At 40.8% G+C, this 27,163-nt stretch overlaps 1 protein-coding gene across 5 annotated transcripts in view; it reads left to right on the forward strand.

The window, feature by feature from the left end:
* Nucleotides 1-27,163, forward strand: part of DPP10 (dipeptidyl peptidase like 10) — a 205,679-nt gene that overhangs the window by 166,982 nt on the left and 11,534 nt on the right. For all 5 annotated transcript variants that reach the window (XM_058194384.1, XM_058194393.1, XM_058194401.1 and 2 more), the window contains 2 exons: nucleotides 23,523-23,717; nucleotides 25,023-25,077. In XM_058194384.1, the coding sequence (XP_058050367.1) occupies nucleotides 23,523-23,717; nucleotides 25,023-25,077 (250 nt within the window). The remainder of the gene's footprint in view (nucleotides 1-23,522; nucleotides 23,718-25,022; nucleotides 25,078-27,163) is intronic.

Consider the following 27,163-nt stretch of genomic DNA (forward strand, 5'->3'; position numbering starts at 1 on the left):
TGAGGGTCATCTACAAGGTAATATCCATCAAGCTTGTATTTAGTGTTCTGATTCTTTTTTCCAATGTGCAAGACAAAGCATTTGCTGGTTGAGATTTGGAGTTGCCAAATTTTTGACCATTCCGACACAAAGTCAAGGTCTTTTTGAAGGGTAGCCGCATTGTTGGTAGTGTTAAATAGTTTAACATCATCAGCGAAGAGAACACAATTACTTATAATATGGTCACAGAGGTCGTTAATATGTAATATGAAGTGTGTTGGTCCTGGAACGCTGCCTTGGGGGACACTGCTATTGACAGGAGTGGGATTTGATAGGGCACTGCCTATTTTTACCACTTGTTGTCTGTTTGACAGGAACGCTGTTATCCAATTGTGGAGGGGTCCTGAGATGCTGTAGGATTTAAGTTTTAGAAGTAGTTTGTTATGTACCACTGAGTCAAAAGCTTTACAGAAATCTATGTAAATTGCATCTATTGCTTTGCCCTGGTCAAGATTTGTACTCCATATGTTTTTGCAGTGAAGTAGTTGTAAATTACAGGATAATTTTTTTCTGAAACCAAATTGTTTATTAGAGGGTAGGTTGTTTGTTTCAAGGTGGAGGGTGATGGATTGGTTGATGATTGATTCCATTACTTTGCAGGTGACGTAGCATAAAGAAATTGGTCTGTAATTTGCAATTAGGCTGGGGTCTCCTTTTTTGAAGACAGGGATGACCATAGCTAGTGACCATAGGGAGCTGGTCCTGAAAGATTTTTCAAAGATTATGCTTAGGGGTTTTGCTATAACAGTGGAAAGCTTTTTTAAGAAGTATGCACATAGACCATCAGGTCCAATAGATAGAGGTGGTTTCAGTCTGCAAAGGGCCTTTTCAACATTATCTTCTGTGAAATCTATTTGTGTTAGATCGTTGTAATCATTGTTGGTACGACTGGGGAATTTTGGGTATGAGCCATTACTGTTAACAAACACTGAGCCGAAGAATATGTTAAAGAGGTTTGCTTTAATTGTTTCATCATTACATTCTTTACCATTAGATCCTGTTAGGGGTGGGATGGATCTCGCGTCTTTAAGTTTGTTGTTTACAAAATTATAGTAAGCGTGATTGGATTTTGTGCACAGAAGGTCTTCTTGTTTGATGTAGTAATTGGTGCATTCAGTCTTTATTTGGTGGCATATATTTTTGTGGCGGTTTTTAAAGTTGGCTACATAACCAGTTTTGTTTTTTCGCCAGAGGGATTTTTTTTTTGGATTGGAGCTTTTTTATTGAAATGGTAGTTTGTTTTTCCTGATTTTGGTGGTGGTTTGTGGTACATATAGTTTAATGACTCCATTGACTTCAAGTAGGAAAACGCTATAATGGTCTTCAGCAGTGATACAGTTAGAGAATAGAATTTGCCAGTCAAGAGATGAGAGGTCGGTGTCTATAAGATCATAGTTGGCTTTTTTGAAATTGTAGTTTAGTGTACCATTATTATGGAGATTATTGTAGGAGCGTATATTGAGACAAAAGTCTATCATGCTGTGGTCACTTTTATTTGTAGGCCATAAATTGAGTTTGCATTGTTGCAGAAGGTGAGGTCAAGGCAGTTGTTGAGTCTTGTATTGTTAGATACTAGTTGATCAAGACCTAGATTTGTAACAGCATTGTACAGGGTAGTATGGATGCGTTCAGTTGTACATTCATTTGTTATCCAATTAATAAGAGGTAGGTTAAGGTCACCCAGGAAGATGAGAAGATAAGGGCAAGAGGCAGCCCATGTTAGTAGTGTGGTTAACATGTTCGCATGTGCAATGTCGTAGTCGGGGGCTCTGTAGCATAGCAAGAAACGAAGTGTGATGTTAAAGGACAGTTCACAGACAATAGTTTCTGGAAGAGCGAGTTTATGTGCAACTTGAATATTTTTTAGATTCAGTGACTTTTTGTAAAAGATAGCCACTCCACCTCCTCTGCGGGTTTCGCGATTGGACCGGAAAACAGGATATTCTCTGTCTGAAATGGTGGAATCTGGGAGGGATGAGTTCAGCCATGTTTCACATACAAATATAATGTCGAATGTACCAGTATTTAACAAGAGGAGAAATACAGACATTTTATTTACAATGCTCCTTGCATTTATCAGTTTGCATTTAAGTTCTGTAGTGGTTGGTATAGAGGAAATAAGGGGTATGTGTACCTAGTTTTGGATGACGGCTGGTTGAAAGTTCTGTACAACGGATGGTTAGATGTTTTGGGTGATGGTGGGTTGGATGTTGGGCATTTGATTGTAGGTTTTTCTTTTAATGCAGTCAGCTTGGTAGTCAATGTATAAGTTGGATTTGCCTTCATCTTGCTGTCATTTGAGTTCTGTGCGGAGTTCGCAGGAGCGAATCCATTGCAGAAATGATAGATCAGGCCGTGAAATAAGTTTATTGTGGATGGGGTTGGTTCTGGCAATTGAATTTATAGCATAAATGAACTTTCGTTTGCTGGTCTCGTTTATGCAGATGACTCTAAGATGACTAAAAGAAGAGTTTGCAAGCTGGTTTCCTGTGAGATTTGGTAATTTTAACTAAAACGTTAAAAAGAAATGGTTTGTAATTCTTGATACATTCATAAATAAATATGCTTGGTAAAATGCCTTGATTGCACAGATTGGAATGTTTTTGAAGATACTTCACAGATACAACATCATATGTTAGTTTTTGTGAAGATCTATGTGTGCTGACCAGAAACCTGTGAATATAGAGTAACAAAAAGCCTTGGTTCAGAGCTAAACTCAAGCAGTATGTTGTGCTAGAGAGGAAGCCTACAGGAAAGGAGATAGAATGCTGTACAATCAGGCCAGAAAAGTATTAACAAGGGAGATTAGAGTAGCAAAAAGAAGCTACTCTGTAAAGCTGAGGAATCAACTCTGAACAAATGAACCAGCAAATGTGTAGAAAACTCTTAAAAATATCACTGGTTACAGCAAACCTCCTTCCCATGCTGAAGGAAATCGACTACTGGCAGATGATCTGAATGTGTTTTACTCAGTGGTGAAATTCAATTTTTTTACTACCTCTTCTGTGGGCATGGCTTGGTGGACGTGGTGTGGCTTGGTGGGCATGGCTTGGTGAGCGTGGCATGGGAAGGATACTGCAAAATCTGCATTCCCACCCCACTCCAGGAAAAGGATACTGCAAAATGCCCATTCCCACCCCACTCCTGGAGGAAGGATATTGCAAAATCTCCATTCCCACCCCATTCCCCAGCCAGAGGTGGTCTCTTAACTACTCAAAACCTCTGCTACCGGTTCTCCAGTACTTGTCAGAACCTGCTGAATTTCACCCCCGGTTTTACTGTAGGTTTGAGAGGAAACCACTGTCAACTGTTGCCTCCATCTTAGATACGCGAACAACAGCCAAGCCTCCTACAACTGACGCCATTGCTTTTAGGGCCCCACCTCTGGTAATCACAGAAAAAATTGTGATCTATTTCTCAGACAAAAACCTGGAAAAGCATCAGGCCCAGACAAAGTAACTCCTTCTTTCTTGAAAGCTTGTGCTGACCAACTTCACCTGCATCTTTAATAAATCACTAGATATGTGTTATATTCCTTCTTGCTTCAAATGCTGTACTAACATCCCAGGGCTGAAGCAACCCTCTATCAAGGAGCTGAATGACTACAGACCGGTTGCTCTGACATCCATAGTTATGAAAACCTTTGAAAGGTTAGTACTGGCCCACCTGAAAACCGGATCCACTATTAGACCCCCTGCAATTTACCTACCGAGCAAATAGATAGGCAGATGATGGTGTTAATATGGCTCTGCACTACATCCTACAACATCTTGAATCTCCAAGGATCTATGAAAGTGTCCTTTTTGTAGACTTCAGCTCGGCATTCAATACCATCATTCCAGATATTCTTCTAACTAAACTGATTCATCTAGCCATGCCTAACCACACTTGTAAGTGGGTCATAAGCTTTCTAATAGCAGGAAGCAGCAGGTGAAACCAGGCAAAATCACATCAGATACTGGTACAATTAGCACAATCCTTCCTCCCAGGGCTATGTGCTCTCTCCTCTTCTTTCTATATACCAAATACTGCATCTCAAAGAATCCCTCTGTTAAAAGTACTGAAGTTTCTAATGATACAACAGTGATTGGTCTCATTCAAGACAACAATGAATTTGCATATAGACAGGAAGTTGAACAACTAGCCTTGTGGTGCGCCCAGAGGAATCTTGAACTGAACACACTCAAAACTGTAGAAATGACAGTAGATTTTAGGAGAAGCCATTCTAATCTACCACCTCTTACAATACTAGACAACACAGTATCAACAATAGAGACCTTCAACTTTCTAGGTTTATATCTCAAGACTTAAAACGGACACCTAAAATCAAAAATGTCATCAAAAAAGCACAACAAAGAATATTTTTCCTGTGCCAACTCAGAAAGCTCAGAAAGGATCTGCTGATACAGTTCTACAAAGGAATTATTGAGTCTGTCATTTGCACCTTTGTAATTGTCTGGTTTGGCACTGCAACCAAACAAGACAGGCACAGACATTAACGGATTGTTAGAACTGCAGAAAAAGCAATTGCTACCAGCCTGCTTTTTATTGAGGACCTGTATATTGCACGAACCAGAAAGACAACTGTGAAAATATCTACAGACCCCTCATATCCTGGACATAAACTGTTTCAACTTCTTCCTGGGCCGGGATGCTGGAAGCAGCCAGGAACCCCGCCAGGATGCTGGAGCAGCCAGGAGGAAAAGGAGGAGGAGCAGCTGTTGGGGAGGCGAGCTGCCCTAGGATGGCTGGAGGAGAATGCAGCTCCTCACGCATGGAGACACTGCTGAGGGGTAAGACGTGCACTGACCAGGATGGGAGAAGGTGCCAAGGAGTAAGAGGTGTACTGGCCAGGAAACAGGAAAGCACCACCGAGGGGTAAGAGGTCCGCCAGCCGGGAAGTGGCCAGGAAGGGGGGGCTCTGCTGGCTTGTTCTTGGTGGTGGGCTGGGGGAGGCGCTTCATCCAGGCCAGAGTTGGGATGAAGCTCTCCCATCTGCTGGCCTCCCAACCCAAGCCCCAGGAATGCCAAAGCCCCTTCCCTCCAAGGCTGGGAAGGGGCTCCAGCTTTCCAGCAGAGGGAAGCAGCATTCCCCACCTAACTTTCTCTCCCTGTCTGGGGCTGCAGAACCAGGTTATCGGTGGTGATGTCCCGCCACCCTGACCGGGGGACCAGGGGGGCAGGAAGGGAGGCACAAGGACCCCAAAAGGCCAGGAGGAGCTGGTGCATGCACACTGGACAGCTGGTCTTCGCACGCACATGCATGCCAAAAACTGGAAGACCAGGTGGCCGGTGCACATGTGTACACCAGAAACTGGAAAATCATCTGCTCTCTCATTTCAACACTTGGTGCCAAAAAGGTTTGCAAACACTGCTATAGGGCATTGCATGCCAAAACAACTAGATATAAGGACAGTTTATCCCCCCATGCCATCACTCTGCTAAACAACTAATTTCCACAACACTGTCACAACTACCTAGTAGGGCTGTATTACTATTATCCTTCCCATCTTTTCTATTACCTATTCCATATATTCTTAGGACTATATCTTTGTTGCTTGTATCCTATGATTTATATTAATTGTTTTTGTTGATTGCTTATTTAGTATTCTGTGACTATCACTGAGTGTTCTATCTTATGATTTATGATGAATGTATTTTATGATTATAATCATGATTTATCACTTGTTGCTGTATGGCCAATCACAATTGGCCAATAAAGAATTCTGTTCTGTTCTGTTCCGTTTTGTTCCATTCAATTCCTTTTTTATTATTATTATTTATTTTTGTCACAACAGTATACACAAACAATTGTCATAGATAAAACAACATATTTTGAAGAATATATATATATGTGTGTGTGTGTGTGTGTGTGTGTGTGTGTGTGTGTGTGTGTAAAAAAATATGCATCAACTATATCAATTTGATATAATGAAGGGAACAATAGGGCAGGAACAGTAGGCACTTTTGTGCTCTTATGCACGTCCCTTATAGTCCTCTTAGGAACGGATGAGGTTCTGTTCCTTTCCGTTTCATTCCATTCCATTCCATTCTATTCTATTCTATTAATTTTTATGAATGGCTCTACACAAATGACTTTGTGTATACTAGAATGCCCATATGTTACACATATTGTTTTTCATTACAAATATGTAATATAAAATAAGAGTATACCATAAGTCTATTATGTTCATTTACATAGTTTCAGCAAAATAAATGGGTACTGGATTGCTTCAGCTATCAGTTAATCATTCACTTATACCTGAATAGAAGAAAATATATAGTGCATTAAGAAAATATTCAGACCCCCTTCACTTTTGTTGTTTTATTATGCTACAGTTGTTGAAATTTATTTTTTCCTCATTATTTATTTATTTATTTATTTTATTTTATTTGATTTTTATACCGCCCTTCTCCCGAAGGACTCAGGGCGGTGTACAGGCATAATAAAACCGACAATACAATATACAAATTTAAAATACGATTTAAAAAACTTATTTTAAATTAGCCCAATAATTAAAATTTACCATACTAAGAAAACCCCGTTTAAAATTAATGAATTTAAACATTAAAATCCCAATTTAAGCCAGCCCTGCGCGGATAAAAAGATGAGTCTTGAGTTCGCGACGAAATGTCCGAAGGTCGGGTATTTGGCGTAAACCCGGGGGAAGTTCGTTCCAGAGTGTGGGAGCCCCCACAGAGAAGGCCCTTCCCCTGGGGGCCGCCAGCCGACATTGTTTGGCGGACGGCACCCTGAGAAGTCCCTCTCTATGGGAGCGTACGGGTCGGTGGGAGGCGTGTGGTAACAGCAGGCGGTCCCGTAAGTACCCAGGTCCTAAGCCATGGAGCGATTTAAAGGTCATAACCAACACCTTAAAGTGCACCCGGAAGGCCACAGGTAGCCAGTGCAGTCTGCGCAGGAGCGGTGTTACATGGGAGCTACGCGTAGCTCCCTCTATAACCCGCGCAGCTGCATTCTGGACTAACTGAAGCCTCCGAGCGCACTTCAAGGGGAGCCCCATGTAGAGAGCATTACAGTAATCCAAGCGAGAGGTAACGAGCGCATGAGTGACTGTGCATAAGGCATCCCGATCAAGGAAGGGGCGCAACTGCCGAACCAGGCGAACCTGGTGGAGACGGCCGTCAAATGGTCTTCAAACGACAGCCGATCATCGAGGAGGACACCCAAGTTGCGCACCCTATCCTTTGGGGCCAGTAACTCGCCTCCAACAGCCAGCGCGGCTGCAGCTGACTGAATCGGGTGCCGGCATCCACAGCCACTCCGTCTTGGAGGATTAAGCTTGAGCCTGTTTCTCCCCATCCAGACCCGTACAGCTTCCAAACACCGGGACAGCACTTGACAACTTCATTGGGGTGGTCTGGGGTGGAAAAGTACAGCTGAGTGTCGTCAGCGTACTGCTGGTATCTCACCCCAAAACCACTGATGATCTCACCCAACGGCTTCATGTAGATGTTGAACAGCAGGGGCGAGAGAATCGACCCCTGTGGGACCCCACAAGTGAGGCCCTCGCGGTCGACCTCTGCCCCTGTCAACACCGTCTGCGACCGGTCAGAGAGATAGGAGGAGAACCACCGATATACGGTGCCTCCCACTCCCAATCCCCCAACCGCGCAGCAGGATACCATGATCGATGGTATCGAGCGCCGCTGAGAGGTCTAATAGGACCAGGGCAGAGGAATATCCCCTGTCCCTGGCCCTCCAGAGATCATCCACCAATGCGACCAAAGCTGTCTCCGTGCTGTATCCGGGTCGGAAGCCGGACTGGAACGGGTCTAGATAGACATCTTCATCCAGGTGTTGGGGCAGCTGTCGCGCCACGGCACTCTCTACAACCTTCGCAACAAAGCGAAGGTTGGAGACTGGACGATAATTACCCAAAATAGCTGGGTCCAAAGAGGGCTTCTTAAGGAGGGGTCTCACCACCGCCTCTTTCAAGGCGGCAGGGAAAACCCCATCCAACAAAGAAGCGTTGATAATCCTCTGGAGCCAGCCTCGTGTCACCGCCTGAGTGGCCAGTACCAGCCAGGAAGGACACGGGTCCAGTAAACATGTCGTGCCGTGAAGCCTCCCCAACAGCCTGTCCACGTCCTCGGGAGCCACAGGGTCAAACTCATCCCAAATGTGCTCAACAAGACGTGCCTCCTCTCCCTCGCTTGGATCATCCCAAATTCGGTCCAGACCGTCCCTCAGCTGAGCGATTTTATCGTATAGATAACCACTAAACTCCTCGGCTCGTCCCTGCAAAGGGTCATCCCGCACCTCCTGATGTAGGAGAGAGCGGGTCACCCGAAACAGGGCGGCCGGGCGGTTATCTGCCGACGCAATGAGGGTGGAGGCGTAGGAGCGCCTCGCTTCCCTCATTGCCACTAGGTAGGTCCTAGAATAGGTCCTAACTAGTGTCCGATCAGCTTCGGAGCGACTGGACCTCCAGGTGCTCTCTAGGCGTCTTCTCCGGCGTTTCATCTCCTCAGCCCCTCGGAGAACCAGGGGGCGGACGAGATCTACGCCGGGTCAGAGGCCGCAAAGGCGCGACACGGTCCAGGGCCCCGGCCGTGGCCCGCTCCCAGGCCACGACCAGTTCCTCAGTCGTGCCGTGGGCCAGATCCTCAGGGAATGGCCCAAGCTCCGTCTGGAACCTCTCAGGGTCCATCAGGCGCCTGGGGCGGAACCACCGTATAGGTTCCGTCTCCCTGCGGTGGTGAATGGCGGTTCGGAAGTCTAGGCGAAGGAGAAAATGATCCGACCATGACATTGGTTCTGTTACTAAATCGTCTAATACCAGATCATTTAACCACTGTCCAGAGATATAAATCAGATCCAGCATGCCTCCCCCCATGTGCGTAGGGCCATCATTTACTCGAATCAGGTCCAAGGCCGTCATGGAAGCCTGGAACTCCCGAGCTGCCGTCGATGCCAAGCCAACTGATGGCAAGTTGAAATCCCCCATGACTATAAGTCTGGGGGTCTCAACCGCCACAGCAGCGAGTACCTCCAACAGCTCGGGCAGGGCTGTGGTCACGCAGCAAGGAGCCAGGTACGCGATCAACAAGCCCAACTGATTCCTATGGCCCCACCTCACATAGAGGGATTCACAGCCGGCAATCTGAGGAACAGTGGCCTCCCTCGGCTCTAGATCTTCCTTAATAACAACCGCCACCCCCCCACCCCTACCTTGGGCCCTCGGCTGATGAAATGCTCGGAAACCTGGAGGGCACAACTCAACAAGGGGCACCCCCCCCTCCGGGCCCAACCAGGTCTCCGTAATGCCCATAAGGTCCGCGGACTCCCCCTGAATAAGATCACAGATCAGGGGAGCTTTATTAACCACGGACCGGGCATTACATAACATCAGCCGAAGATCCAAGCTCTGAGGATCATGGCCTCCTGAGGAACGGGTAGGAACTGAGGGGCCGGAGCACGTGATCGCCTTCAGACATCGAACACGTGCTCCCAGGTCTCGATACGGCCCCCCCCCTCCGCCATATCTGCCTCTCCCACTAACCACACAGATGGAACCACAATTGTCACCTGGAACATCACCCTCCCCCGGAACCTTCGGACCTAATAACACTCCGCGCAAACATGCGCAGTGACTGGCCCCACCCTCGACGGGCTACCCCAGCTCCCCGCCTTTCCTCCCCTTAAAATTTCCCTTAAAATCCCCAATAAAAACGACTAAAAGAGTTCATTAAAATCCCTAAGCCTCCTAGATTTGCATGCCATCTCTCGGGGTTCCAAAACCCGTCCTCAAGATGTGCCTCGATAATGTGGAGGCCAGACCTGCGAGAGAGGGAGTCTCGAGGGCAAGAAGGTCCATGTTGAAAATCTTCACATAGGTAAATAAAAATACAAATACAAAACGGTCAGCAGTCCATCCAGGCCGGTGAAAATGTCAAGGTGTTATTGTAGCGCGGTTATTATAGCAAGGTTAGGCTCCCTGGCTGGCGAGATGAACCGTGGACTTCCAGGGCTCCATGGGGCCGTTATTCTGTCCCCAAACCCAAACGGTCTCACTTGCCCCAGGTACAGATGACTAGCCATTCTCCGTCAAGTCAATCAATTGGTGTTAAAGTCAATATAGGCCATGATGTCAGGGGCTCCATACCCAGTTGCTCCGACACTCCAGGCCAGATTGAACAATCCTAGGCCGAGCTGCCGAGGGTCTAAAAGAGGGCCAGCCACACCTCCGAGTCCTCCTCCGAGGGGCGAAACCCTCCAGATGGCTACATCTGACCCTCCGCCACTACCACTCAGCGATCGATCTTCTCGTCTCTCCTCCTCCCTGGCATTGATGGAATTGATGGAAAGACCGTTCTCAGGCATTGTTCGAAAACCCTCAGTCCTCGGGAGTGGGGGGCCACCTGCCGCCGCTGCCATCGCCGCCGATACCCGGAAGCCAAGCGCGGTCGCCGTGGCCATCACCCCAGCCAGAGGCCCAGCAGGCCCCGACAGAAGTCCAAGGGTAAGCCGAGGAAAACGCCAGGCTCCAAGGGAGAAAAGTCCGGCCAAGTCCCATACAGCACTGTTGGAGAAAAAAAAAAAAAACCCTAGCCCCTGGGGGGGGCCGCCGCCCCCCCCGCCAGACCCAAAGGCCATGGCGCCCGCCATGGCCACGGCCACCACCCCAAGGAAGGTGGGGAGACGCCGAGGGAGCTGCCGGGCCGCCGAGGGGGCCACTGAGCCACCGCAAGGCCGCCGGACCGCAGAGCCGCAGAGCCGCCATTGGGCCGTCACTGGGCCGCCGATCTTCCCGCAGGCCCAGGCAGACCGTAGCCAACATCGGGGTTGAACCGCCATAGAGCCGGGGCAGAGCCGCCATAGAGCCGGGGCAGAGCCGCTGAGTCAGGGCAGGGCAGGGCAGGGCAGGGCAGGGCAGGGCAGGGCAGGACAAAGCCGCCACCGAGAAACGTCCAAAGAACCACCAGGGGAGCCGCCAAGCCGCCGGGCCTACCGCCAAACAATCATTAATCTACATTCAGTGCCCCATAATGACAAAGTGAAAACAAAATTTTAGAAATGTCTGTAAATTTATTAAAAAGAAAAAAAAACCAAAACTGATATTCAGACCCCTCACTCAGTACTTTGTTGAAGCACCTTTGGCAGCAATTACAGCCTCGAGTCTTTTTGGCTATGACGCAGCAAGCTTTGCATACCTGAACTGGAGAATTTTCTGCCATTCTTTCTTGCAAATCCTCTCAAACTCAGTCAGGTTGGATGGTGACCATCAGTAGACAGCTAATTTTCAGGTCCCTCCAGATGTCCAATATGGTTCAAGTCAGGGCTCTTGCTGGGCCACTCTAGGACATTTACGGAGTTGTCCCTAAGCCACTCCTGTATTGTCTTAGCTGTATGTTTAGGATCACTCTCATGTTGGAAAGTGAATCTTCAGCCTAGTCTGAAGTCCTGAGTGCTGTGGAATAAGTTTTAGAGAATAAGTTTTACAGAGAATATCCCTGTACTTTGCTCCATTAAGCTTTCCCTCAACCCTGACCAGTCCCTGCTACTGAAAAACACACAACTGTTGCAACATCCCCATGGTCACCTGATCAAACTTCAAATGGCATGTAATTATAACAGTTGCAATGTTCCAGGGTCATGTGATCACCTTTTGCAACTCTATGGCAAAAAAACACAGTGCGGGAGCCAGATTCATTTAACAATGGCAGTGATTCACTTAACAAGAAAGGTTGTAAAATGAGGCAAAACTCACTTAACAATGCTTAGCAGTGGAAATTTTGGGCCCAATTGTGGTCATAAATTAAGGACTACCTGTATTCAGTTTTCCCCAGTGTTAGTACAGTTGTGTGATGTTCATATTTATTTCCCAGATAAATATGCTATAGGCTGTACAAAAGAAGAATAGCACATTTAGAAGTGGGAAGTAGAATCAAACCTATGTATTTCTTTCAATTTACATGTGATTTGATTATTTTTCTCTAATTATCTACTAATTATACGGATCGTTCCAATTAGACTTACACTAATACAAAGTGAATATGTAAGAGTAAGAAAAAAGCCCACTCTAGAGTCCACTACACTACTTTTCTTGTCAAAGTGTAAAAGATTTCGGGTAGAGACTACATTTAGAAATTCTGTCAGCCAAAAGTTGACCAGTATTAGGGAAAGTGTGACAATAACATAATGCAGAAATGCCTCCAAATATCTTCTGAGTAACTAAATGGCAGAGAGTACTATTTTAAAAGTAAAAGATAAGTGAATATTACCAATTTGAGTAACCTAGTAACTTTAATATTTAGTTGCTCTTGAGGGTATAAAGTTAATTATTCACACACACACACACACACACACTCTATTTTTACAAAAGGGGTTTGTTATTTTTCTAAGATAACTATTGTATACTCATTTCTGTCTTTTCTCAAAAGTTGAACTGTTCCCCCGCTTTCTGCCCTACCTCTCTACCTTTTCTGTAATACATTTTCACATTAACAGGAGTTATTCTTAGAAATCTGTTCACAAAATAATGAAAAGTCAATAAAAGAAAATCTGTCAAGAAAGACCTTCAGGGAGTGATTTAATTTGCCTTGGATCTTTCAGAAGAGCAGGAGTTGGTAATCCTCAATCCAATTTGCCAGGAGCTCTACCCTGAAACTGTCAAATTAGTCTCTTTGTATAATTAAAAAGAAATCCAAAAGTACCTAAGAATACAGAACTAGTTTCTCAGGTCAACGTGATAATTATATTCTGAATGAATACAGTTTTCCCAAGGGAAAAAAAACTGCACATATGCATACTTTAAAAAAAGAAAGTTCAAACGGTGACCATTTCTTCTGTTGTATCAGTAAAAATGAAAAGAAAAAGATATCACTATTTGGACATAGTCTAGCACTATTATATTATATATAATATAATTTAAAACCATTATTGTTTCTTTTTATTCTTTCCAACCTAGTGGGCATTTAGAAATATTTATATTCCACCTGACTCTTAACAACTCTGAATTATGTAAAAGGAGTCAGGATTCTGCCTGTCCCTCAACATGGTAACTCTCCAAAAATTGAAGAGAACAAAGCCAATTTTGATGCATAGGAAGATGCTGCCAAAGGCAAGTTTGTATTTGAAATTAAACTTGATCAGATTGGGGACTGAGAAAAAAGAATCATCTGTAGGGAAGTGTCTAGTAATATTGTCAGCTATCCAGTAAAAGCATCTCCGTTTTTTAACATCATCTTTCCTAATCACATGATTTAGAATGAGGCCAGTATTTAAAGGCTGAAAAGAATCTCGGAGACCATGTTTTGCATTCTGTACTATGCTGCCCATTATCAAATTCAACATCTTCGTAATTCTGTCATTAAACATTGCTTAACAAAAATGTGAATAGAATTACTAAACATTCAATAATAATTACAAACAAGTATAAACATAAAATGGTTCTAGAGTAATTTTGTGTAGCATTTGGATGAAGTGGGCGTCTAATACTTCAAAAGAGAAAGATAATGAGAACTGAAATGGTATAGGACTTCCTGCCTGAGCAAGGTCTCTTCCAAATCTGTTATTCTGCTATTATTAATAATAGAATATAGGTTTGAGCAATGGGATGAAATTGAAATGAACAAGCTAGAATTGAAAAGAGAGAAATGTCAGTCTGCATCAAGGTAGGAAACATTAAATGTACAATGTAAAAATATTGAGACTTGGCTTGGCAGTAAAATATGAGAAAGGGATCTGGGTGTCCTTGCTGACCACAATTTAAACCTGATCCAGAACCTTATGCATTTGCTAAAATGGCAAATGCTATCTTGGATGTGATTTAAAAAAGAGTATGTTTCCTCGGTAAGTGCTTAGTACTAAAATAAGTATAGTTTTGCTACATTATTGTGTTTTTTTAAAAATGGAGTTAAAATAACCAACAGCAGCATTAAGAGACTGGGTTTAAGTATACTTGATGCATGCTTTGCTGTTTAAATTGGCTTTTGAAGTGTGTTGTTATAGGAGATAGGATCAATGCAAACAAAAAGCCATTTGTAACACTCAAAATGTGAGTGTTACACTCTCAAAATGTGCAAGCAAGACTTAAAAACATACTAAATCATAAAATCTCTCCATGATGATACCGCCAGCTGATAACATCATTAGATTTTTTTTGGCCTCTAGAATTTCCATATTCTGGACTAGAAAGATAAAGTGAAAAAGTTGATTGAGAAACCAGAGACTGTGATGGTATTGTTGTGGTCCGTCAGCAACCTATGGAGCTGGCAACGGAATCGGACAGCAGTGAGGCTGAGGTGCGGACTCCAGAGCCTCCAGAGACTGGTAGTAATGCGGCAGAGGAACAGGAGGAGCCTGTTCCTAATGCACACATGAGAAGAGCTGCCAGAAGGCAAGAGCAGCTCAAGAAGAGAGGATAACTCGGGAGTGGCGCCAAGAGATGATTGGCCCCTCCCATAAGGCTTAAAACAGACCGGTGTTTGAGCTTTGCCGAAAAACAATGTTGGTATATGTGTCTTCTGCTTCGTCTTCTGCTTCTGCTTCGTCTACGTCTTTGTTTTTGTGGCTTCTGGACGTTTGCCAGGGAAGGCCTTTGGCTTTGCCTAATTGGACCAAGGTTTGAGAGAGAACTGAGGAATTTGTGTTGGGAGGCATTTGTTTTACTTTGAGTTGAACGATGAATGAATTACTTCATTCCCAGCTGTTCGAATAAAGTTTGTTTTTTTCCCCACACTATCTACTTGGCCTGGGTCACAACAGGTATTAATTGGAAAGCACAAAGAGAACAATGTTTGTGTGCTGAGTGGTAGTTCTTTTTTTAAAAAAAATTTCTGGGGGGAAGATCCAAGGAAACTCCAAAGAGAAGATGAATACTGCCTTTGACTTGTAAGAATCAGAAATTAATATAAATGATTATATTTTTTAAGGTACAGATAAAATGCACTTGCATCAATGGCAAGAAAATGTTTTAATTCTGATGTGCGAGATTAGCATTTATAATTTAATGGAGCTGTAATAAGTGTTCAGTATTGGAAATGTGTGTAGCTTTCATTTCATTTTATTTTATTTTATTTGTTTGTTTGTTTGTCAAACATGTACAAGAAAGCAGGTATGAATATGAACATGGACATGGACATGAACGAAGGAAATGAATACAAATAAATGGGGACAATAGGAGAGGGACAATAGGTATGCTGGTGCACTTATGCACGCCCTCTTTACAGACTTCTTAGGAATGAGGTGAGGTCCACAGTAGACAGTTTAAGGTTGAAGCTGTGGGGGTTTGAGGATGTAACAATGGAGTCGGGTAGAACATTCCAAGTGTTGACGACCTTGTTGCTGAAGTTGTATTTTCTGCGAGTTAGGAGTGGTTTACCTTGAGTTTGTATTGATTGTTTGCCTATGTATTATTGAGGTTGAAGGTGAAGAAGTCATTGACAGATAAGATGTTGGAGCAGACAATTTTGTGTACTACGCTTAGATCAGACCGCAGGCGGCACAGTTCCAGATTGCCAATTCAATCTATTCCATCCAGATTCATTATAACAGTGTGCTAAGATACTTGTTTATCCTTCCATCCAAATTTGAGTCTTCATCATTGTTGGCAAGTTTCTAGTTCATGAATGAACAAATTAATGGATAACAAATGTTTCCTGTGATACATCTGTGGAAAAGCAGATTGTTGGATTTTCCCCCAAAGACGCTTACAGCAACAACATTCAAGAGGAACAAGATAAAATGGAGGAAGATACAAGAAACCAGTTAACATTAGTTTCCTGAAGTAGCAGTTTTTGAAGATGTTTATCAGCAGTTACCGATCCTGTGTTTGTTCTTCTTTGATGGGTCATCTTCTCTTGATGGATTTTTCTCTCCAGAGGATACATTTAAAGCTTCTATATGGGAATTGTGAAACATGCTGAAAGCATTTGCAGGACTTTGTGCACCCCTCATGTCAGAAGTGGTTTAGTGGAAAATACAGGTTGAAACTTGACTTATGACCACAGTTGAGCTCAAAATTTCCATTGCTAAGCAAGACATTGTTAACTGACTTTTGCCCCATTTTTAACCATAATTGTTAAGTGAATCATTACAGTTGTTAAGTGAATCATGTGGTCATTAAGTGAATCTGGTTTTCCCCATTGACTTTGCTAAGTGGAAGCCAGTTGGGAAGATTGCAAATGATGATCACATAAGCATGGGACAGTGTAACTGTCATAAACATGTGCCAGTTACCAGCTACTTGAATTTTGATTACGTGACCATGAGGATGCTACAATGGTTGTGTGAAAAATGATCAAGTCACTCTTTTCAGTGCTGTTGTAACTTTGAACAGTTACTAAACAAATTGGCCACCTAATAAGAAAGAAGGACTCACTAGAGAAGAGCCTAATGCTGGGAAAGATTGAGGACAAAAGAAGAACGGGACGACAAAGAATGTGGTGGCTGGATGAAATCACTGAAGCAGTAGGCGTGAGCTTAAATGGATTCCAGAGGATGGTAGAGAACAGGAAGGCCTGGAGGAACTTTGTCCGTGGGGTCGCAATGGGTCAGACATGGCTTTGCAACTAACAACAACAAATAAATGGTTGTAAGTTGGGGACTTCCTGTACTACAGAGCTAGTGTTGGTGTTTGTTTTGGGCACATTGGTTCAAGTTTCCCATTGAAGGCAACTTTTGCCTTATCCAGATTCCCTGTTTCTGAAATACAGGTCCAATAAGGAAAATGCTTCTTATATTTGCCTGCAGTTTTTGTCTGCAGCCTTGAAATAAACAGATATGAAATTGACCAGAATTTTGCCAGTTTCACTCTTCTCCTCAGTGGAGGACAAGCAGGCATGCTCAGCCTCCAGGCAACTGGATTTCTTTTCCTTTCCATTTTTTGTGATGCAGGATTTTTGTTGCTCCTAAATCAGCCATTCTACACACTCCAGAAAATTCATTTCATCTTTTGAACAGGCAATGGTATGCAACTACTCTTATCCTAAAATAGGCCAGCAAACATGCTTCAAAAATGGTTTGACAAGTCTATCTTCTGCTGAAAGTCTTGAATGGACAGGGTGGCTTGTTCTAAGATTTAAATGGTCCATTGAATTGTTGAACCACTTTCAGAGCATGGTGGTCAGAAGTGGAATTCAGCCAGTTCAGACCGGTTCAGGTGAATCGGTAGGGCCAATGATCAGTTGGCCCCGCCCACCCATTCCCACTCTATCCTGTCCTTTATTTCCTGCTTTGTAGCTCATTTCAATTGTGTGGCCCCCTTACTGTTCTACCTACCATTGCTGACCTGGAAGGTAAACAACTGAGCTTTTAAATGCTCCATTTTCAGTGCAAACACAAGCGCTTTAGGCACGTGCAAAGTGTGTGCACGCTGAAAGCTCATGCTCACTGAACTGGTTGTTAAACCAGCAGTTTTCCACCACTGATGGTGGTGCCTTCTCTAGTCACCCTGACCTCTTGTAAGAATGTCCTACTTGAAGTCTAGGGAAAGGCAGAGGAATACCATTTTAGCCTTCCCAAAAAACCCATAGAGGTCTAGTTTTTCTCCTAGACATTGGGCTGAGTTGAATCAGAGCTTTAGGGATTTGAGTTACTATGGTGTCTTATTGGGAAGGGTAGGATATATTTTGTACTGGTTTTAGTGGTTTTTCTGTAAATTATTTAGGATTTTTGTGTGAGATAGATGGCCATATAAGTTCTATGAATAAATAACTAATTATTCTTATTCCTTGTTCTGTACATTTTAAGCTGGCAGAAGCAAATATCATAGATCACATTTATTGTTTGTTGCCCAGATTCATTTGAATGGGCAATAAAAAAAATCTTATAAAATAATGAGGTAAATATTGATCCATACATTCTGAAATGAACAATGCAAGTGGAGGCAATCCCAAACTAATCAAAAATTCCTTTTATTGGAAAGAAAATGATATGGTGTTCTATTGTTTTTATGTGCTTTGACCTCAAGTTAAAATTATTTTTAGATAAGCATTCTATCATCAAGACAAAAATAGGTTTATACATTTCAAAAATAAGTGCAGGATTCAACCATCCTAACTTTCATGCTCTTATTTGAATCATGCCCTTTCTTCACCAACTGGAATCAATACAAGAGATTTATTTGCTCCACCATGATAGCATAAACAGCATCAATAACACTCACTGCATTTTTGCTAATCAATCAGCTTCTTAGAAGCTGGTGTTTCTACTTGTGCTTTTAGCCTGCTATAAAAGATATTTACTAGTCTTTTGCTACCACTACAAAAACAACAACAACAACAACCCACACGTAATATCCACATATCCAAGTTTAATTGAAAAATTATCTTATGCATGCCACATTATTAAATACAAATCAAGAACAATTCATAACTAATTTTAAAAAGGTAATACTGGAAAAGTTCCTTCAGAATGTGTTGCTGAAGATTCTCTATGGAGATTCTCAGTCATCCAGGCCATGGTTGTCCCAATGGTGCTTTTTCAAAAGGCAACTGGATTTTTGTTTTTTCCTTGAATACGTTTTGCTTCTCATCCAAGAAGCTTCCTTTGTAGCCTATTGAACTGAAGAAGCTTCTTGGATGAGAAGTGAAACGTCTACCATTTGAAAAATGTTGCCATTTGAAAAAAGCACCTTTGGGATGAAGGTTCTCAGCCATCCAGGCAGAGTTGTCTGAAAGTTGAGTCATGCAACTGAGCTTACTTCTTGTTGGTTTGAGACATTTCACTGCCCAGCCAAGCAGCTTTTTCAGTCTGAACAAGTTGGTTAGGGGAATCTGAGTAGAGTAGAATACAAGTAGAATCTGAGGTTGGTGGGTCCAGTTGCCATGACTCAACTTCCAGTCATTCCTTCAGAACATATAGCACTGGATTGATAATCAGTAAGCAAATGAGGACAGAGTCAGTTTAGTCATAATTATTACTATAAATCTGTCAGTCTGATACTGAGTAACAACTAAGGCAGAGCTCCTACTCCATGAAGTCTGTGTTGCAAACGGTTTTACTGGTTAAAATCTTAATTTTCCTTTCACTGGCATCAGATTGACTTGTTAGGTTAGTATAACCTAAAATCTTTTTGTGGTGTTTGATGTGGTTGCATTGAAAGATGAATTTTGAAAGTATCATTCAGTAATATAATACTAAGTACCTAATTTTTCCATCTAGCCATATATTAATCTGCTTAAAACTCACCTTTTCCAAACTATATTATATACATGGTAACATACAGTATAGTGTAGAGAGTGGGGGGGGGATACTATGCTTGTTTAAAAATTATCTTTCTCCTTGGTTGCAAATTTCAGTTTTCAAATCTTTTATTTTCCTTCTTGGTATCCTTACGGTGAGATTACTATGACCAACCTTTCCCATATTCTTTAAATTCTAGATTAAATATTACTCACTAATTGTTTATTATTCTAGGATTTATAAGATTATTCTTTTGTTTGTTTTCCTTCTGCAGAAAACATACATATCTTCTTATATCTGTCCATCAGTCTTGAATGGAATGTGATGCAGGACTAAAAATAGGCAATATTTTTTTGCCTAGGGCAAAATACATTGCCCTCAGAAACCAAAAGAGAAATGATGATAGTGTCTTATGACTTCCAATATCAAAATAAAAGTTTATTTTGAATGTTTAACAACTTAATTACTGCTGTCTCATTTTTTCTTTATAGCTAAGGAATGTGGGACTGCACTGTTAGAAACATAGAGAGTACCAATTAAAGTCTATCATTTGGCTCTGGAATTGCTGTATTTTCTTTGTTTAAAAGCTACACTGGCTTGGGCAGAATTGAATTATACTAAATCCTTTTCTCACTATAAGTTCATAAAACAAGCATAATTAGTATCGTCAGGCACCGATTTGGTAAATGTCAGCTTTGTGGGGCAACTTTGTCATATTAGGACTAAGCTTTCCTGAAATCATTGGGACTTAATTTATATCATTTGCATAGACTCTGGTTTTAGTTAGAGATTATGCTCTCAAACTACACTTATAATCACAAATTCATTTTTTTCAGTGATATTTTAAAATATTTTATTTAAGAAATTTGTCCTTCTCTAAGTCAGATATCTATCTTATTTAACAATTTGATGAAACCACTGGGAGAATTAATCCACCATCACAAGATAGGGATTCAGTATGTTGATGATACCCAATTTTACATCTTTAGCTTCAGAAAATGTAATGGATGCACTGATCTGATATATGGAGGCTTTGAAAGTTTGAAGCAGGTTTAGATAGAAATACTGTTCGTTCTGGAACCATCAGATTTATTAGAAGATTTGGCTCTGGATGGGATTGTAATCTCCCTCAATGAGCAAATCCCTGACCTGGAGATTGTTGACCTCATAGCTCTTATTCAGATAATGGAGGTTACGGCCATGTTTACTTTATCTAGTTTTGACAGTATACAAGATACAACTGTTTTTGGATTCAGTTCTTTGGCTACTACAATTCTTTTTTCTTGTCTTTGAAGATGATTTTGAAGGTTAAATTGGTAGTGAACATGCTGGCCCATGTACTTATGAACAGAAGTCAATTCAGTAGAATAATAATTCTTTATCAATTATTACACTATATATTTGCCGGATAAGATATTGCTTATCATCTAACCTACATGTTTGCATCTTGAAGATGTGTTGCATATCTTTAACCGTCAGTGAAATGTATCGTCTTTGTGGCTGTTATAACGTTATCTTCCCCTCAATACCAGGATAGTGTTCCACTTCTGAACTTCGTGCTTGATGTGGAAAAGAATGAAAATTTGACTTTGGGTTTTACCGATTAGTCTGATAGATCTTTATAGAAATAGCTTGTTCATATCATTATGAAAAAGCAAAAAGTTATGGTTTGATGTTAATGCCTTATTTTACTGTAACAGACAGAGTCGGAAGTCAGTGCTTCTCTTTCCTCATTTCTCCTTTCCTTCCTCCCCCCTCCACTGCTTTTCTATTTACTTTGAATTTTGTATTTTTTGATACTTTATAATTCAATAAAAATGTTTTAAAAAATAATACCAAGATAGTGTTCTACCTGTTGATATGCAGGAAAGAGATTAAAAACAATCTTCTTTAACTAGGCTTTCAGTTTATATTTTTTTTTGGTCACATGTTACCGACTTGAGTTTTCTTTTAAGCCTTTTCACATTTCGTGATTTTGTAGTGCTTTATTTTTGTGAGCTTTATACTTTGGGTAGCATTGAAATCCTGCTACAGTAAACCAATCAATAAATGAGAAAAAAGTAAGATACAGGCAGTCCTTGATTTATGATCACAATTGAACCCAAAAATTTTTTGCTAAGTGAAACATTTGTTAAGTGACCTTTGCTCCATTTTACAAGATTTCATGCCACAGTTGTTAAGTAAATAACTGCCATTGTGAACTTAGTAAATGGTTGTTAAATGAATCTGTCTTCCATATTGACTTTGCTTGTTATAAGGTTGCAAAAGGTAATACTGCAACCGCCATAAATATGAGTCAGTTGCCAAGCATCTAAATTTTGATCATGTGATTGTGGAGATGCTGCAATGGTCATAAATGTGAAAAATGGCCATGTCACCTTTTTTCTGTTGTAACTTTGAAACAATCACTAAATGAACTGTTGTAAATTGAGGACTATCTGCATTTGTCTTGTAAATGACAAGGAGAGCTGACAAATTATGTCCACTAATCATAGCAGTTCAAAATGTCCCCAAATAATAGTAGTTGAAAGGGGGTTGCTTTATATTTATCAACCTCAATCTTTATTTCTCTTCGTGCTTCCATCCACTGTTTTCATAGATACTTTCCTTACAGCAGGGTTGTCAAACTGATGCATCTTGTGCAGGCCACACCCACCCCAGCTCCTCAAAGACAAAAAATGTCATGATACGTCATGATGCATCACGTGACGTGATCAAGTTTGACAGCCATGCCTTACAGGAAATGTCCTTATAATGCACAAGGAATTTAACATTTATTTTAATTCTACTGGAATGAGTTATTTTATGCTTTTATTTCTTAGATTTCTCTGCTGCTCTGATATTTATTGTTCAGAGAAAAATAATAAATCTGCTTTCTCAAAACTGATGTTTCATTGTCTTTGGGTGAAGAAGGAAATGCTGTTAACGACAGTGTTGAAAAAAAAACCTGAACATCATTCCCATCTACAAAATTAAATACATGTGTCCCTGAATATTAAATACTACAAATCTTTAAACTCAGATGTTCATTTAAAAATATTAATTTGAACCCCAACAATTTAGCATTGAGCCTTTCTAAAGGAAAATAATACATTTGTGCTAATTTTGTCTCCATTTTAAGTCTCTTCCTCTCTGAAATCCTCTGACTCAATTTAGTCTTGCATGATGAACAAAATTTAAGGATCACTTTGTGTGAGAGAGCTATAGAATATTTGAAGAATCTTGAGGCGTTGCCTGTAGACTATGAATCTTGTACAGAAGATACTATGCAATGATTATGCATATATCATGCACATGTATCAGATATCAGGATCCAGCAAGGGAATTGCATACATCATTAATACTTAGCCCAATGCAGATTTTACATCACATATGCAGTACTTCTGAAAACATACACAACTGGTTTACTAAGCAATGTGCCATCCTAAGTAGATTATGAGCAGACTTCTTTTTCTTTGCTTGCTTGACCATCCATGTGCTAGTATAAAACAAACGGTAACTTATCTGAAAACATCATAGGGCATAAATGCAGTGGTGGTATTCAGCCAGTTCTATCAAGTTTGGGCGAACTGGTAGTGGCGTTTGCAGGAGGCTCCACCCACCTGCCTGGACGTCATCACGTCCTGTTTTTTATGCTCTGTGCATGCTCCTTCAATTTTGCGAACCAGTAGCAAAGGTAAGTGAATATCACCCCTGGATAAATGGTATTAATTAAGAATGAAGGTAAATCTATGTGTCCCAGGATAAAGTTGCAAGGTCTACTCTGGGTCGGTCACCACCTCTGGGTCCAGTGACTCACCCAGATTGGATAATGAGGTATTAATTAACTTCATTAAGATTACTATCCATTTTATTTTCCCCCAACATTCCCCAGTTATGAATCTTCTCTGGATGTTATTTCCAATGTTTTTATTTTTATCCAGTCCAATTTTATTCCAATTTTTTTGCATTAATTCCCTTTCTACTATAAGGTAGGTAAAGTCATGTTTGCTTGAAGGTTAAATTCCTTGGTCTTTGACTCAAGTCTTGTGAGCTTTGTTCAAAGCACCAAAGACAAGACAAATAAAAAAAAAGTTTTATAATTTTCCAGCTGTAAGATTAGTTAATGCCATGTTAAACCTCAACCATTTGTTTCTGTATAGTTTAAAAACTTTTTTTCTTCACTGCTCCCATAAGGGATAAGCAGTGGTTAATGTGATGCTGTGAAATAAATAGTATTTTAGAAGGATTATGTAATTATTTCTCCATAATTCAGACTACAAAAATTATTAAGGAATTTGAAAATATCTTGTATTATCAATTTTCTTTGTCTCTGGTATTTTGGCATTTACAGTGATGAAGTTCCAGGCAGTCAGTTGGTTACAGATAAGTTTCACATTGATTGGGATTCTGTGCTTGTCAACTCTGATAATGTCATCATAGCTCAGTTTGATGGAAGAGGGAGTGGATTTCAAGGACTCAAGATTTTGCAAGAGGTTCACCGTTCACTAGGATCAGTGGAAGTGAAGGACCAGATAGCAGCCGTAGAGTACGTATGTGCAAAATTTTAATCCATTTTTAAAAATTCTTTCTTTTGATATGACAGATAGAAAAGCTTTGTGTTTTATATCTCTGCCATATTGGGTTAATGGAATTTGTGCAATAAATAAGAGCAATAAAGTGCAGTAAAGCATCAGATCTCCTTTTAGATTTAGTCTAACTAGTCTACAGTCACTAATTGACATTTTTACTAGAAAAGTATTGCATGATATGGAATACATTCCAGATGTTGTATATTATTGAAATACAATAAACTATTTCTAAATCCTATAGATATAATGAATAGATGGCCTATTTATCAGCCATATAATGTTGGTCCTGCTGCACATGATTAACTAAATGCACATGATTTTAGTGCCCTAAAATGATTTATTGTTAGTTTTGATTGCTGTCCTTTGACAAATTTTGCAACAAAATTTTTTTTTTTTAAATATGTGTATTAGACCTGATCCTGTTTTCAATATATAGATATATTGAGGAATTGAATAATTGCATGTGATTTAAAAACTGGTTAAACATTTCTGCACTATAGGCACTCTCTTCATCTTCTTGTCAAACTTAATTTTTGGATTTATCATAGCCAGCTGAATATTAAGTAGTCTCTTACTATGCCTTCTTAATTCCAAGACATTGCTTGGAGGACAGAATATATGCAAAGCATTTAGCAGGTTTGATCTTTAAAGTAACTTCCTGCCTTCAGATGTTGTGAAGGGAGTGTACCATTTGCAGTGTTGAAAAAAAAAGTCAGATTAATTTACCAAGTAATCTTGTTCTTTGTCCCAAGGGATTATGAGTGTTGAATTCACCAGGAGAATACTAAGATCAAAAAAGCTGCTTGTGTTTGCTACAGGGGAAGACCTAAGCAGATTCAAACAGTGAATGCTGCTTATGCTACTCAATTCTAGCTTAATAAAACATATAAACGAGGCCAGTGTACTACAATACTTTATGGATTATTATATTTTTAATCGAATCCCATGCTGAGATAGCTGTTGCTATTACCTAGGGTCAAAATAGCTATTTAATATTTTATTTTTTAAAATCTTTCCACGCCATATCTGATTAATGTCTTATATGAGGGGATTCACAGTTTGAAGATAGTGACAATTTAGCAGTCTAATTCAATCAAGAAGGAATTTGTACTCTAGTGCAGCAGGTAGAGAAGTAGGTGGATTGGCAGAAGACAAACAAATAGACAAGCACATATATTCTTTACATACAGAAAAAACATTGCTCAGGCATGGTGGTTTTTCTTTTTTTCCTTTTTTGTAATATGTTACCTTCTCTATTACAGATACTTGCTGAAGCAATCATTTATTGATGGTAACAGATTGAGCATCTTTGGAAAGGTAATTTTATTAAATGAATAAGATGTTGCAATCAATAGAATGCTACACATTTCTGAGGCTTTTATTATTTATTTATTTATTTTATTCGATTTTTATACCGCCCTTCTCCCGAAGGACTCAGGGCAGTGTACAGCCAAGTAAAAATCACTATATACACATTAAAAAAGATTAAAACAGAACATATTATAAAGTGGCCGAAAATTTAAAACAGTTTAAAAATCTTAAAATATAAATAACCCCAATAAAAATTTTAAGCCAGTCCCGCTTGAATAAATAGGTGCTTTTTCAGCTCACGGTGAAAAGTCCGAAGATCAGACACTTGGTGTAAACCAGGGGGAAGTTCGTTCCAAAGCGTAGGAGCTCCAACAGAGAAGGCCCTGCCCCTGGGGGCCGCCAGCCAACATTGTTTGGTGGACGGCACCCTGAGAAGGCCCTCTCTGTGTGAGCGTACGGGTCGGTGGGAGGCAAAAGGTAACAGCAGGCGGTCCCGTAAGTACCTGGGTCCTAAGCCATGGAGCGCTTTAAAGGTGGTAACCAAAATCTTAAAGCGCACCCGAAAGACCACAGGGAGCCAGTGCAAACTGCGCAGGAGTGGTGTTACATGGGAGCAACTATTAACCACGCAGCTGCATTCTGGACTAGCTGCAGCCTCCGGGTGCACTTCAAGGGCAGCCCCATGTAGAGAGCATTGCAATAATCCAAGCGGGAAGTGACAAGGGCGTGAGTGACTGTGCATAAGGCATCCCGGTCAAGGAAGGAGCGCAACTGGCGCACCAAGCGTACTTGGTGGAAGGCCCTCTTGGAGATGGCCGCCAAAGGATAGTCAAACGACAGCCGCCCGTCCAAGAGGACACCCAAGTTGCGCACCCTCTCCGTTGGGGCCAATAACTCGCCCCCCACAGCCAGCTTTTACCACTTAGTTATTTAATGAACTTCAACAAATTATAGGAAAAAATCATTTTGGTGATATTCTGCTTTTAATTTCAAGTTTTCTTAAATGAATCTGATTATTTGGATGAATTAAGTTTGATCATTTGAATTTGCACAAAATCTGCTTTAGAATCCTGGTTCAAAATATCAGGAAATAAATACCAGACAGGGATGGAAAGTGTTATTTCGGTTTTGGCTATCTTAGCAGATTTTTGGACTAACAACTATGGCATACTTTAAAAGTGTTTTATGTTGTTGCTGTCTACTATAAAGGTCAGATTCTGAAAAACTGTTTTTAGAAAGTAATGGGGTTTGTGGAAGAAGAAATGACAGACTGAACACAGCTCTGCAAAAAAGTGGAGCCAATGAACACAGAGCCACGAATCAACCAGCTCTTTGAAACTCTCCAGATTTTTCTGGAGATTGTCCAGAAGAGATTGAGATTGTCCATAATTGCTCCAGATAGTTACTCCTCATGAGAAGCCTGCAACACAGTTGTCTTGTCCGCATTGCATTTTGAGCTTGAGGGACAAGGAAATGGGATCAAAATAATATTAACAATGTCAACAATGGTATCTGGCTCAATGGGTAGACGGTGTTTAAAATATGAAATGGAAGAGGAGCAAGGTTTATCTGCAAGATAGCATTAAAAGTGGATTTAAAAACAATAGGCTACAAGAATTACAATGGAAAAGATGCTACACTGGACATATAAAAGAAACTGACTTAAGTTGTAATAATTAAAAAGGTTATACAAACAACAAGATAGTGACCTGGATAACTTTTCTATATTGAACTTTAAAAAGGGAGTTGCTAAAGCTTTAAACAGTCTCAAGAGAAGGGACAAAGAAGACAGGAAAAGAAATAATATTCTAGGACATTATTTTAACAAACTAAAGATCAAGATTGTTAGAAGTAAAAGGACAGAATTTAAAGTTAGTTTATTTGATCAAAGTTAAAATAAATGTATTATCTCTGGTAATCCTTAAATGAACTTTTGCTGACACCACAACTAAAATGACTGGTTAATGGATTTGTTTTTAAAGTAGATAAATTATGGGAAGAAGAGATTATTTGTTATAATTTCAGAGGAGGTGAAAAGTGTATATTTGTGATGAAGGTTGGGACAGTAGTTTGGGGAATTTGGGATCACTAA

This window comes from Ahaetulla prasina, chromosome 1, assembly GCF_028640845.1.
Source record: "Ahaetulla prasina isolate Xishuangbanna chromosome 1, ASM2864084v1, whole genome shotgun sequence".
In the NCBI taxonomy this organism is placed as follows: Eukaryota; Metazoa; Chordata; class Lepidosauria; order Squamata; family Colubridae; genus Ahaetulla; species Ahaetulla prasina.